Consider the following 14763-nt stretch of genomic DNA (forward strand, 5'->3'; position numbering starts at 1 on the left):
GTTTTTTTTCATAACATAAAATGAGGTATTTCTCTTGCTGAGGCTCCAAATGCACATGGGAGGAGCTGGATTTAACTTGAAAGTGAAGCAATATTTTACTCAGTTTTAATGAAATTATACCAGAACATGCCCAAATTGAAAAGGGCTTCTCCAGGGTAGCAGGATTCACAGGCACGACAGGGTGGGGGAGCTTGGTGAGCACAGCACAGCCCAGTAACCCTCATTTGTATTTGGGAAATATTCCTGTGCTGTGCAGAACTGTACAGCTAGGTAGAGTTGTCCTTCTTTGCTCAGTCCTAAACCACTTTTTAATCCAGTGGTGAGGAGGCTTGTTCTCCACAGTATTGGTGTGTCCAGGCTGGGATGAGGAGGGTGACAGGCTCCTTGAGAGGGTCAAGAGCTCCTTCTCCCCTGCCAGGCATGGGAAGTTTGATTCTGCCCACAGAGGGATTGTTTGATTCATTTCCATTTGGTGCTTAACTCTGAGCCTCTTGCACTTTGAGATGAACCACATGACAAAAGTACCTTTCATCAATCCAAGCTGCTGGATGTCAGCCAAGCTCTTTTTTCTAATGTTTTGGTTTGAACATGGTGGAGAAGAATGTAAATAAATGATCCTCTGGTTTGCTGCCTTGTAACTGGGGTAAGAAGTGAGAGAACGGTTTCTGAAGATACTGAAGTATGATTCTGAACATACTTCTCTGCTCTCCTCTTTTGTTTTGCCCACTTGATTTGAGAGGAGTTGAATGACCATAAGATTTCTGAAGGGCTGTAGGTGATTAATAGGTGATACAGATCAGAAATAGGAAGCTCAAATTCCAGGAAGAAGAGTGAAGCGGGCATGCTGCCATACTCTCAGAGAAGAAGTGACATCAAAAGTGGGAATTGAAAGTTGAAAAAGGGGTATTATGGAGGGAAAACCAGGACTGGAACTAGTAGAAAGCAGAAAATTGGAAGACAGAGAATGAAATAATGAAAATTAATTTTAAGTGAAAAAAAAAATTAAAAAGGAAAAACATGTTTAAGAAAACACATTAGTAAAAATAAAGGCAGAGTAAAATAAAAAGATGACCATCATGTGGTCAAAAAAGCCTCTTGATATAATAGCAAAGATCTGACACACAAACTAAAGAAACTAAATACCTAAAAAATTACGTATGTATATTCTGCTAATGGAATCAAATAAAAGTTCTGTGACTACACTGATGGAATTAAGTATTTTCTGATTAAGTAAATTATCTCTGACCTGAGTTGATCTGCTCCTTTGAAAGGTCTTGGTATCTGTGGGTCCAATGAAGTGTGTCTTTTGTGTGCATATTTTGTGATCCTTAGGGTTTTTTAAAATGTTCTGAGAAATAAGTAGTTAGATCTTTCTTCTTTTTCAATTTGGTGAGCAACGAAACCCTGCTAAGGTAAATAATGAGAATTACTAGAAGAGCAAAGGCAATTTTTATTTTCTTCTGTTTGCCACCACTTTCCATTTGGTTTCCATTAATTCTCTACGCCTGCCTTGTGTGTTCAAGTACTGTGTCATGGCAGTGAGCATTTTTATTCCATTTGTTATGTCAAAGCTTTCTGTGTTTGAACTTTTTAACAAGACACAACATGTTTTTACATAGCTCCAAGGAGATCTTTTATGCTGCAGCATTTAAAATTGTAAGTTCACTTTTGTTCTTGGTATGTCTTACATGCCCTTTAGCTGATGTTTTGATGTATAGGATGTTGTAAATGACTTCTCGTAATTTGTATTGGTCTTTAGGGGAGAAATTTGCTTGGATACATGTTTGGGCAATTAATATCCGAATAACACTGCATTCTGAAAAAAAAACATGGTTACGCAGCTTGTGCCCTGTTAGCTCATTCATCTTTTGCAAAACTGCATAGGGGAAGGAAAAGTGAACTTAGGCAGGAAGGTTCCATTTTTCCTATTTTTTAAGAGGGTTGAAGGACACTTGTTGGCGTCCTAAAATTGTAGGAGTCAGTTGCCTAGATACAGAGATTTTGATCTTCCTCTTGTGTCAGGAGATAAAGGGCATGCATTCAAAAAATCCTGAATGCACAAAAGAACTGTCTTCTGAGGACTCAGAATGGAATTTCTCTAGGAGCTGATACAAGAGGAGGAATTAGCAATTGTAGCAACTGAATCTATTGTAATAAATGCAAGACTTCGTAGACTATTATATCTTCTGGTAATTGAAACTCTAATCTTAGGCTGTTAGCCCAGGCAGTGTTTCTTCTTGAAAATAAAGTCTTACCAACTTTTAGGTAACACCCAAAAAGGATTTTTTTTTTCTTAATTTATTTTGCTCAGATTTGGAATATTGTAGGCTCCTGGCAATACAAGAAACAATTCAATAAGTTTGTAAAATTCTGTAGAACTTCCTTCTTCATAAAATGCAGCACACATGGGATACGTGTAGTACAGTACAACATGAGAGTTTTATTTGCATTACTTAGGAAAACCTGCCTGTGTATTTCTCACTAGTGGCACTGTCTACTCCAAATTTCAGACCATTCATCCCATGCCAAGAAAAGCCATACATAGAGCTACAAATTTATGTTCTGTATTTTGCAACAAAATGAGTGCATGTAGCTAGTGAGTCATGGGAGAGAGTTGCTTTACTTTCCTAGTGAAATACATGCAGGAGACTAGAAATATTACTGAGGGAAATGTTCAGAGAAGCTTTCTTAATTGCCAGTTGTTAAAATCTGAGCAGTACAGAGCTCTTGGTCTGTCTCTGAAAGCATGAGACAGAGGATCTTCTGCAGTATTCAGAGAGGAGGAATTAGAGGTAAGTATTTGCTTTTATAGTACTGCAGTTTTAGGAAGGATGAAGTAAGGCATTTGATCCCACTGATTAAAATCTATATACAAATTTTGGTATAAACCTGTGTGTTCTTCATAGGAGAGAAGCGTGTCTACCTATCACTGCCCAGACCAGGGGTAAGTTGCTTTTGGGTTTGTTGTGGTTACTTTGTATCTGCTGTTCTCTGTTTGATTTCTTTCCTTGTCACATCCCCATGGGGACATAACAATATCTTGGTAAAATGCATCCTGACTGGATGGCTGACAGTAAAATATCAAAGTTTGTCAATTTATTAAGTGAATAATAAGCAGACGGAAGACAAATGTAACTAGTTATGTTGTGTGCTTTAGTCACTTTGATTATACATAAACTTTAATTCCTGTTCAATAATTTTTTACCACATAATCTACTTCCATGCTATATAATTAAAAAGTACATTGTTGCTATTAAAACAGTAGGAATATGCTGCAATATACTGAAAATTAAAACAAAAATAAATCATACTAAATCAGACTTAACACTGTGGCCTGAGTTAACCTATTTGTAACAAGGGTTCATGTTCGAGCCTGTTGTAGCCTTTTTAAATAATGGGTTCTTTTCCTTCCTTGATCTTAAGTGTGTTTAATGTAGAGAAAAAAGTTACACCAAATACCCAGTTTTTAGCTATGAGGTAATTTAATATCTTTAGCTGATTATAATTGATATTACACTGTTTCTGAGAGCATCTGTGTGTTAGGAAGCCTCCTAAATCTTGATAGTGTCATGTAATCAGTCATTTGATTCACTTGCTGTGAACTGAATCTTTCCATGAGTAGGAAAAAGGGAAAGAATGGTCTCAAAAAGTACAGTAAGCTCTAGCTTGTTTCTTTCTCTCCCTGCTTTTTTTTCCTTAACGTGTAGAGAAATTTGGGTTTGAAATGCTCCTCTGTCTCCATGCCTTCTGTTGTGCAATTCTACAGCTTCAAACATAACACAAATTCTGACTCTTAATGAAAAGATAAAATCTTTATAAATCAAATATTTATTAAAAAGTTTTATAAAGCCAATCTGCAGATTTAAATAGAGTATGTTAGGCTGCATGAGCATGGGTGAATTTCATAGTTATGGAGCTAAATACTGAAACTTTGGAAAGGGTTTCTGTCCCCGACCAGTTTGACTAGGACACATAGCTTCTGGACATCATAATTTAGAGATTAAATGTTTGAAGTCAGAGTCCCACTGATTCAAATGTTTTTAAAAATATTCAATAAAACTTTTGTGGTCAGCATTTAAACAGTTCTGCTTTGTATTGTTTGAAAGGTTGCTGCCTTCTTTTTGAGTTTTGCAAGATACTTAACATTGTGGGGAGTTAACAAATGCACAGTTTGAAAGTAGACAGGAAATGTAGATGGCATCCACAGGACACCAGAGTTTCTTCACAGAGCGATTTCTTTGCTTAGCTGATGCTCTGAGCTTTGGAATTGCCTCTCTTCCCAGTGTTGTTCCTCTCAGCAGAGCCTCTCCTCCCTCCACTGCCACCACAGATCTGCTGTGCCTCGCTGACGCCCACGCTGTTCCTGCACAGAGGCCACACTGTTCCTGCCAATCTAATTAGATCACATATTTTGTTACATCTGTTTAATTGCCACTCTGCTGTTTGCTGGTAATGAGTGGCACCCTAGACCATGCTGTAGATGAGGACCAGAGCAGCAGTGATGATTCATGAGTGTATTAATGCATATTTTTTCTCTATAGTTTGAAGTGTTGAATCATGTTTTAAAAGCAGAATAACGTATCTACTGATCTGACTTTTAATAATAGTACTATTAAAATAATGCAAGGGAACACTAGAGTGGAGAAAACTGCAAAAACATTCTGAGCTTCCTTTAGTTATTTGTGAATTGAAAAACTTATTTGCTGTAACCAGTTTTTTTGAATACCCTTCCTTGACTCTGCAGCTTAAGTATTTGCCATACCTTCTAGACCAAAATTCGTGTTTACAAACAAATCTAGTTAGGTTTTGTCTTCCTTTCTTCTTTTAAGACACTGCCTTGAAAACAGTATTTCTGAAATTGCATTTCTAACATGCAGTATAGTCAAATCACAATTTGGAGTACAGTCCTTTGTGCTAAATGTTTCAATATGAGATCAGCATTTCTAATACATAGGCAGAATTGCAGTGTCTAATCTGGGTAGACATTCATAAGATTCAGAGTATTTAAACATTTTTGGATGGAAAAGAGAAATGGCAGAAAGTTAAACTTGCACTAAATTGCACTAGGAGCTTCAGTATGGGTACTTTTTCTCAGATTCTTGAAGTGGGAAATGGAAATGGGACTAGAGTCTCATTTCTGATGCTGTTCACAATGAACAGTATTGTTTCTTTGTTTGTTGTTTGTTTTTTTTTTTCCTGCATGCATTACTGAACCTAATTTGCCCAAGTACTCCCACGAATGAATAGCAGGAGGTTTTTGTCAGAGTTTTTCAGAATCTCAGACAAGGCTCTCAGCTAGGCACTGAGATTATCCAGCTTCCTCCCGTGCCTCACATCTCTCCAAGTTATGACACCAGCTACTTCTCTGCAGTCCAGTGGTTTCTGAATGTGGACTGTGCCTCCCACGTCTGGTGGTTTTGCTGTCTTTGCACAGAGACAGCACCAGCACATGAAATTAAAGCCAAGAACAGCAAATAATTACGAAATAAATTATGAATTACTGCCTAAGTGTGTCATGCAGTTGGCAAGCACTGCCTTACCAGGTAGTCCACTCACATCAGTACCACTAATTATGAGCTAATATTTGGCTTGCAGCCAGACTTATATTTTGGATAGTTCATGACTTAAAAAAAAAGAAGGAAACCCATGAAAAGATCAGTGTCAGTATTTGCTTACAGCTGCTTCTCCAGAGTGGCACAGAATAATGGGCTGCCTCCTCACAGCAGCATTTGTATGGGTGGTAGCCTAGGTCAGCTTGCTATTAGCCAAATCAGCATCCCTGTTATATCAGTACCATCAGTGATAGAAAAATCAGTGCACGAGTACTTGCTTAAGACTGTTTAGTCCTGAGTATTATTGAGGAATTACAGGTTAAAGGGAAGAGACTGTACTGCGTTAGGAAGTGGAGCCTGAGAACTGTGGAGGAAGTCTTTTCCTTGCAATTTCAGGGCATCTGCATCTGCCATTTCAGGACAGACAGATTAGAACAGGTACTCAGTTTCTCCTGAGAAGTTTGTTTGAACCTCTTGAACTCTCCTGCAAAGTCTTTCTCTGAATATAGAGCTATCTCTTTAAGATTTGCAAGTAAAATTATTACAAGTTCCTTTTATTTAAAAATACTATTTTTTGTTTGAAACAGAAGCATAATGCAAATCTGAAAGCATTAAAGCCAGTCAAACTAGATTCTGAGGTAAGATGGCATCATTTTAGTAAAAAAAACTCCTTTCATATTTTTATCTTGTCTGAACAATGTGTTTTTAAGTGCCATAAATATGCTTGCCATTTATAGGAACAGGCAAAAATTGCAAAGCTTGGATTAGAATTGCATCTGCTAACATCTGATGTGGATTCTGAGACAGAGAAATGGGAGGATCAGGAGAATGAGATTGTGCAGCATGGACAAGGCATGTCAAGTATGGCCTACTCCATGTATTTATTTACCAGGTAATTAGAGTACACATGGCAAATTTTGGTGGGAAAAAGAGCATTAACAGTGTTTATAATAAGAAAGAACAAATTTTCATTTTCAGAGCATAATAATTGGAACTGTTTTAGAAAGGAACTTTGTTCCATCTGTAGGCTTTATAAACTTCTGTAAATTTCTGAACTGTTTAAAAAAACCCTAATTTTAAACCCGACTTTATTTTTAAAGGGCTTCACATCTGTTTCGTTGGAGGGCATCTATTTAAATGTCTCTTGGGTACGGAAAACATTTTAAGAATCATGTTCATAAATACTTTGAAAATTAAGGGAATTAAAGCACAAGTATATACCTGTAGATGAGATAGTACTGTAGACGAGAATTACTGATCCTTGTACTGAAAAGTGTTTATCTGAAACTTGCCTGTGCAATGTCAGCTTTCTTACTTGAAGAATTTAGGTTTGCTTGGGGTTTTTTTACCAGAGTTGAGATTTCTTTTTTGTTACCTGCTAGTCCAATAATACTCGTTATGCCAGAGGTGTGGATTTCTAGTCTTGTTCAGCTTATGAGAACTGAGCCATTGTTAATTCCCCAACAGTGCTGTAGCTACTGAGGTGTTTGTATAATATATTTAAGTCAGTTCTTGTAGGTAGTTGTGTCTAGTATCTTCTAAAAGACTGATATTTACAGTTCACTGGTGTGAACTGTAAAATGTTCAGTGGTGAGACTGTAATTTTTGTAAGTAGCAAGCAATATAATCTGCAGTCTGTAAATGGCATATCTTCTGCTTTTGTTATTTCTCACAGAGGAGAAGGACTTCTGAAAACTACTCAAGATTTATTTCATCAGGCAGAGGTAATGTATTTTTAACAAAATAGGATGTAGACACTCTGAGTGAAGCCAAACAGGAACTTCAGTGTCTGATTCCTTACACATAAGTACAATGTACCATGAATTGACTGGCAGTTCTAGACTTTGAGCAGCCTAACTCTGATACATATTCTGAAAGTGAACTTCCAGTGTTCCAGTAATAGCTTCAGACAGGATCATTACACTGATAGATTCCAGCTAGGAGGAGGGATAGCAAACTGGCATTATGGCATATACAGTGGACTTCAACACATCTGTAGTATTTGTTGTGTCATGTAGCTCAGTCCCTGGTATTGTTAACAGACACTAAATCCTAGTCTGAGCAGCAGGATTTTCATGGGAAAGAAAGAAGATGTAAAAACTTGCACAATGCAAACAGAAGGGCCCAAATGAAGGGATGTGAAATGCTATTTCCAGAATGCATACCTGTGTGTAACAGAAGACTTGTTACCTTTGAAAGGACAATAAACAAAGAGGCCAGGTGTCATCACAAAACATTTGTGAGCTGCCACGTGCAAAAAATAATTGGAAGTTGGGGGTTTTGTTATATGTAAGGGGAAAGCCTTTAAACTCTGCTTATCTGTGAGGATGGCAGTTTGCTGTGTAGTTGTTATTTCAGAAGTCACTGCAAACTGCTGACTTGTGAATTGTAGATGTATACAATTATTACAAGTATTTCCTGCTACCTTTTTACTTAAAAGCACACTATTAAACCAGGAGGGAAAAAACCTTACCTTCTGTTATGATTCATTTTGTTACACGTTTTCTCCTCCTTTCAGATTTTTGCCACAGAGGGCACAAAGCTTGCTTCCGCTCTTCATGCTCTTTCTGATCAGGTGATGTATCTTATGACATCAGTGATACTGCTTAGAAGTTGCTTGTGCTGTCTTCTCCCTTAACTTGATGCTGGAGTCTTTAACACAGAGTTATTTTGTCTTCCTGGACAACATACCAGGTACGCGATGATGACAAGCCTTTGCTTCTGTTGGAGGCTGAAAAACTTATCTCTATGTGCAAGCAGCTCCAGGCAACAGCTAAAGCTTCTGCTCAGGGTAAAAGCGCTACATTTACAAAGGTACAGTAAAAAACTATATATATTTCTCAAAGTAACACTTAACTTGTTTTGAAATAAAGTAATTTACTAATTTATGCTCCAGTTAAAATATGGAATTAGGTTGCAGTAGTACTGTAATCCACTAAAATGCCATTCAGATAAACAGGAACTTAGGTGTACCTCAGTACAGACTTCAGGGATCAAAATTTTAATGAAGGTAATATGTATTTCTGCCACTGTAATAATTACTGTTATTACTGTTACTGATGCTTAATATAAACGTAACAAATTCCCCAACTCCACTACTGAAACACCTTTGATTCTCAGTAGGCAGCGTCTACCCTGGACTGTGCAGGTTTTTTTTCTGATATTCATATTTGCTATAAATAACTACATAGACAGTGAAGTTTCATCACTGTTAACACAAGAAGGAGATCTGCAAAGATCAGAGGGGATCAGTATCCCTGAGCCAGCAGCAATCAATTTGAGCAAGACCATTTCCATGCAGCTGGATGTTTGTTTGCACATGGCTGTGGAAAAGTTTCAGTTTTATAGCAGGTGTGAAACTGGCTAAAGCATGGAAGCCACTCAGAACCAAACTGAGCACCTTGGGGCTACTGCATGGTTTGTTTTACACCCTCTAAATTAAATGGGAACTCCAGTCTGTTTATACAGTGATGTACCAGTACATAGCAGTAACAGGTTCTCAAATTAATGTCTGAGGGCTCAGACTTGTGACCTGTGCTGAGTGTTAAGATTTAAGATAACTTTTAGTGTAACATCAAACTAAGGCTTAAATGATGCTTGGCTCTCTAAATCATGCTGGCAAAAGGAAAACCATGACGAATTGTGATGATTCATGCTTAGATCTTAAGAGCTCCTTTCCAAGAGACTTCTGTTACCGTTTAATACAGTATTATTAGTAGTTCATCCTCTTGGGATGTGTCTGCTCAAGTTGTGCTTAACAGAAGGGATGCTCTTGTTTTACATGTACTATACAGAGAAGTTTAAAAAAAAGTAGGCAAACCCATTTGATTAGGAGATATTTTAACAGGAAAAGCATTACTTAACCCAGTTCAAAATAGATCATCTCATGCCAAAAACAACTGCCTAACACAAGTATAGAGTAATAGGTATTACTCTACTTATTGTCTTGTTTAGGTTGATGCATGCATTCTGAAAACAAGGAATGTGATGACTCTGTTATGTCAACTTCTTCCACTTTGCTGCAAATTACTGAGAAAGGTGAGTACTAGCTTAATCTGCACTATTTAAAACTTTTGAGGTTTGTTTGCTTGGGTTGGTTGGTTGTTTTTAAGAAATCTTTCTTATATACATACACAGAATAAAGCGGGGAATGGTTGTCTTAAGCCTGCTCCACCATGGAAAGAAGACAGAATACGAACTGGTACAAATGCACGTACTCCAGAAAGAAGAGTGGAGACATTTGGCATCAAGTCTTTAGAAAATCATGTAACAAACATGACGTTTTTAGAGAGCAAGTAATCATAGCACTGAGAAATGCAGGAATTCCCATTTGAAAATAACACTTGCTGAAGTTTCAATACTGCTTTCATTTGTGGAAAGTCAAGCCAGGTTAATTTGATATAAAACTGTTGACCTTTGTCACATCTAATAGATGTCCCATTACTTAGCCATTAAAACACAAGCTAGTCTAAATGTTCCGTATTTTTATAATGTGAATGCCTTTCCTACGCTCGCTGTTGATACCGATTTTGTAATTAATGCTTCTGAATGTCTTAATGGATGTGTCAACCCAAAGATGCTGCTAAACAGACATTTTACATAAAGACCCCTGTGCTGCATATGCTACATGTAACACTACTGTTGAAGTCTGTAAACTCATCTCTGGCCTATTTCAGTCTGTGTATTTGATAAAGCAGAATCAGGAATATAGTCTGAAAGGCTGTGGCCTGAAGCACTGAAATGTTACCTTAGTTACAAGTTATACCTGCAATGAAGTAGTCTTAGGAAAAAAACCAAACCTCTTTCAATAGATTCACCTTTGAATTTTAATCTTTACAAGATTTATCTCCACAAAAAATGTATTTCTAAGTGATTAATAGTTTTGACTTAAACCCTTTTTCTTTTACCCTATTTGTAGATGGCAGTTGTTGCTTTCTTTTTTATTAAAACTAACTGAGCAGAATTTGAGTTGCCTGTAGAACGATTAAACTATTATGCAGACTTGACATATGCCATTTAAAATTGAAGAAAATAGATGGTGATTATTACAAAATTCTGTACAAAGGGCATTATTTGACTTCAGGATACCATGAAAATACAACTTGGTGTGAAATATGTATTTTCAAATTAATCTGCTCTTTGTACACAGGCTTTTGTTGCATTTTTGTTTTCCATTCACCTGTGTCAAACTCCATATTGTATTAGTTTAGCTAAATTACATGATAGCTAAATGCTATGATTTTTCTGTATGTACTATGCTTGCATTAAGCAGAAGCAAAGCTGATTGTGGAACATAAATAATCTCCAACATGTCATTCTGAGCTTATTTAAAAACCTGTAGTGCTAGAATGCAGAGGAAAAAAAAACAACTTTATGTCAAGTTTTTACAGAAATTTTAATATACAAACTATTTTAACTGGTTTATTCTTTTATGAATCAAGGAGTTTAGTTCCACTTTTAAAAACTGGCACTGGGCCTTTTCCATACTATAAAACTCACAGTGTACAATAAAAGTCACTTATTTAGTATCAAACACAGATGGGAAGTGTAGAGTTGATTTCATGAAGCAGAACCGCGGCGTTTCATCAAAACTTCCTCGTACTCCTTCTGCGTCAGAAGTCCCTGAGTTATACTCTTGCTTTCTTCAAATTTGGGTAGAACCACTGCAATGTACCCCTCAGTTGATGGCTAAAAAGCGAGACTGAAGTTAGCAGTGAAATAAAATCTGAAAAATAAAGAACAAGAAAGTGTCTTACCTTTTCTTGCAGAAGAGCAGGATTGCTAAGGATGTTCTCGTTCACTTCTATCAGCCGCCCTCGTATGCAACTGCAAAAGTGTTCAGATTTTGTAGATGTGTGGGGTATGACAAGGTAAGGAAAAAATGGGAAAAATCTTACCTGTAAATGGTGTATTCCTCTCCATCTGATGAAGATATCCTGCACAGAGGGGCAAGTTCTGTTAAAAACTGAGCTCCCTGCATTTGGAAAACAAACAAACATGTCTGTGGTTTTAATTACACAGGACTTGTACAAGTATTACCATCAGCAATGTCTAAAAGGAAGGATGTGTGATAGTTATGGGTCATTCCAAGTTCCAGAGCTGTGCTTTGCTACAGAAGGGAAGATGCCAACTTAGTTATGTGCTCAAATCAAATAGAAGCTTGTTACAAGCCGACAGATTTAGTCATAATCAAGTTTCTTGCAGACTAACAACCTTGTGTTTTGATGAGACTAAAGTCAGGGGAGAGAGGAGAGGAACAGCACCATTGATTTTGGTGTAAGCAAGTTAAACTGCACCTTCAAAAACCCACCATGCTGAACTGGCCCATCTACTATCTAGTCTCCAAATCCTTCACATCTTCTTGGAAATAAACATCCCTGAAATAATAAAAATTTATGTCCCTCTGTACACTACCAAAAAAAATTACTAGAAGCGAGTGTGTTTGAGCAACACTGGAAAGCACCGGTGCTGTAGGAGCACTGCAAGATCCTGGCTGAGACAGGCAGACAGGCTCACCTTGAGGAAGTCTAAATTCTTCAAGTGCAGAGGGGCTGATTTTTAAATGAAATACGATAGTAGCCTGCTGGGTTTCTCTCCAAGAAAGGACAGAAAAATCTCAGGCAGTGTGAGAGATTAAAATGAAAACTAAGGAAATCAAAAAGCCATACCCTTTTTGACTTCCCAGAGACCTTATTCTGAAGTCTGCTACAGTTTGCACTGATTTGGTAATTAATGTTTTTAATTGTTTTCCCACTTTGAAGAAGAGGGTGGGCTTCTGCCAAGGTGATGACACAGATTCTGCAAAAAAGAAAAAAGATTATAATTATTCCACTGTAGTTTAAGAAGCCACTCCTTTGTGCTCTAAGCAAATCCCACAACCTCCTCTGCCTATCTTGTTTGACACCTGCTGTGCCAAACTGAATGAAAATGGCATTCTGACCTAAAGCCACTCCCATGGAAAATGTTTCATTTTGAGATACCAGACTGGACTGTCAAAAGCCCTACACTTCTTACTGAAAGAAAACCACTGCTGTTCTATCTGTTGTGCCCCATTTCAGCCAGTAGCTGAAGTAGGCACTCAGGTTAAGATAAACAAGTAAAGCATGGTGTACTTTTGTCACAAAATGTACCACAAAGGAGTGTTTCTCAACAGCTAAAGGCCCTATGCAGTGAACAGCCGAGGAATCCTTCGGTGATCTGGGCCTTAGTTAACTTGCTGCTTGCGATTCATTTTTTCTAATGGACGATTATTTCTTACCTTGACACTGCACAGTTTGAGATGAGCCCAGCTGAAGAGACCAAGCCTGCCTGGCCTAGAACCATACTTAATGCACAAGCATGAACTTGCCAGTAACTGAAGGGAGTGGAAGCTATTCTGTTTGAGAGTACAAAATCTACAGCAAGCACCAGAATCAACACAAGAGTGACTGCAGAGAAAACCAGGGCACAGAACCAGATCTCTCCCTGTGGATGCTGTATCCATCTCCCCCCACTCCTGTGGAGTTCTGGCTGCACAGCTCCCACAAGAGGGAGCTGGATCCTGGTAAATGCATCCAGCATGTCCTAGGAGCAAAGCTACCTCTCTTCACCCCAGCCTCCTTCTAAGGGGAAGATGACAAATTATCTTTGAGCTGTCACCTGATGGAGCTGAGACCTTGTAAAACAAAAAATCAAGAGACAACTTCACACTGCCTACAAACAGCACACTGAGCCACAGCCCCATAGATAATAATGGTAAAATACTTTACAGAACATCTGGCTAAGCTGCTGTGGAGCCCAAGAGTCCTGATATTTCAGAATTCAAAGTAGCAGAACAGTCTTCAAGGACAATTGAACAAATCAGTGGAATTTAAACTTTAGTAACCTTGTATTCAGTACAAATGGAAGGGTGTCCTTCCTTGCTGTTACTGTCACATCTGTTATCTGGAGGTAGTCTGGTTTCCCTTTTGAAAGAATGGAGGAAGGACTGCAGGAAACAGCCACAGAGAAGCTCCAACTCCAAAGGCTGCAGCTAGGCAATGGTTCTGCCCTGTGCCAAGCATACCCTTCCTTTTAGTCTGAATTCCCAGAGCAGACAACTCACCGGGAACACAAATGCTGCCTCACCTTCCCTCAACCCATGAGCCACTGGCCCTGGCAGTTTTTGTATGGATAGCAGGTACTGTTCTTCCCTCTGGGACTGAACTCCCCAGAAATGCTCCTGATGCCCTAACAGGCTGCAGCAGGGGGAGGTAAGGTATGGAAGGAGACTACACATCAGGTACTGGTTGATTTACTCCATATAACTGGATATCCAGCTACATCCAAGCAGAAGCAAGACACTTTCCTATCTTGCCTTCACCATCCATTAGTACATGTGCATGGAAAAGTAATTAGGTTTTATCTAGAAAAAGCTAAATGTTTGTTCAAATGGAAGGATTTCTAAATCAAGTTAAAGAGACTCCTTCAAAATGTCATTACAGAAAGGCCTTTTGGAACGTTGCTATTCTGCTACTGATGATCACAGAATCAATTAGGTTAGAAAAGACCTCTGAGATCGCTTCCAGCCTATGATCGACCACCACCGTGTCAACTAGAGCATGGCACTGAGCGCCACGTCCAGTCTTTCCATGAACGCCCCTAGGGACGGTGTATGGGGCCCTTTCGGCAGGAGAGGGAGCGAGGGCAGCACCACGGGCCCTGCTTCAGCAGCACGAGGGGACTGTGGGGGGCCGTCAGGGGGGAAGAGGCCAAGTCTCTGTTTCTCACTGGATCAATTTAAGGATGGGGAGGCCGATTTGTCACTTTCCCCTCCTCCCACCTTCCCGGACCTGCTGTGTCCCAGGCCGACCCTGCCTGTCCCAGCTGCCGCAACCCCGGGCCTCGCCCTGCGGCAGCGCCCTGGCCCAACGCAGCCCGAGGCCTCCCGGGCGCCGGACCCCCGCCGGCCACTCGCCTGTTGGAGTGCTGCAGCACGCAGAAGTCCTCGCACGGCCGCCCCTTCACGTCTGCAAGAAGGGCACAAAAAGGAGTCAGGGCCCCGCCGCCCCCCGGCCCTGCCCGGCGCGGCCCGGCCCCGGCGGTACCTGGCTTGTACCAGCGGGTGAAGTAGCGCTCGGCGCCGCCCGGCCCCGCCGCCCCCTCAGCCATGCCCGGCCCGACCCGCCCCGCCGGCGCAGCGCGATGACGGCGGGAGGCGGCCCCGGCAGCGGCAGCCCGGCCCTCTCCCCGC

The 14763-nt window shown here is 39.7% G+C and overlaps 2 protein-coding genes across 3 annotated transcripts in view; one reads left to right on the top strand and one right to left on the bottom strand.

Annotated features, from left to right (window-relative positions):
- The window catches only part of CTNNAL1 (catenin alpha like 1), a 58346-nt gene extending 47257 nt beyond the window's left edge, over positions 1-11089 (top strand). The window contains exons 12-19 of the mRNA XM_036405804.2: positions 2907-2944; positions 6140-6190; positions 6290-6444; positions 7228-7276; positions 8071-8127; positions 8247-8366; positions 9507-9590; positions 9690-11089. Coding sequence (XP_036261697.1) covers positions 2907-2944; positions 6140-6190; positions 6290-6444; positions 7228-7276; positions 8071-8127; positions 8247-8366; positions 9507-9590; positions 9690-9851 — 716 coding nt within the window. The 3' untranslated portion in view covers positions 9852-11089. The remainder of the gene's footprint in view (positions 1-2906; positions 2945-6139; positions 6191-6289; positions 6445-7227; positions 7277-8070; positions 8128-8246; positions 8367-9506; positions 9591-9689) is intronic.
- On the bottom strand, positions 10361-14691 carry ABITRAM (actin binding transcription modulator). Of its 2 annotated transcripts, XM_036405825.2 has the most exons (6): positions 14618-14691; positions 14488-14539; positions 12221-12350; positions 11450-11526; positions 11309-11378; positions 10361-11240 (listed from the first exon to the last, which is right to left on the bottom strand). In XM_036405825.2, the coding sequence occupies exons 1-6, from the start codon at positions 14679-14681 to the stop codon at positions 11112-11114; spliced, it is 522 nt and encodes a 173-aa protein (XP_036261718.1). In that variant the 5' UTR covers positions 14682-14691; the 3' UTR covers positions 10361-11111. The 2 variants fall into 2 exon arrangements, with proteins under 2 accessions (XP_036261718.1, XP_036261713.1); XM_036405820.2 differs by lacking the exons at positions 14488-14539; positions 14618-14691 and having other exon boundaries at positions 12221-14470.
- Positions 14692-14763: the final 72 nt, after the last annotated feature.

The sequence above is a fragment of the Molothrus ater genome, chromosome 1 (assembly GCF_012460135.2).
Source record: "Molothrus ater isolate BHLD 08-10-18 breed brown headed cowbird chromosome 1, BPBGC_Mater_1.1, whole genome shotgun sequence".
In the NCBI taxonomy this organism is placed as follows: Eukaryota; Metazoa; Chordata; class Aves; order Passeriformes; family Icteridae; genus Molothrus; species Molothrus ater.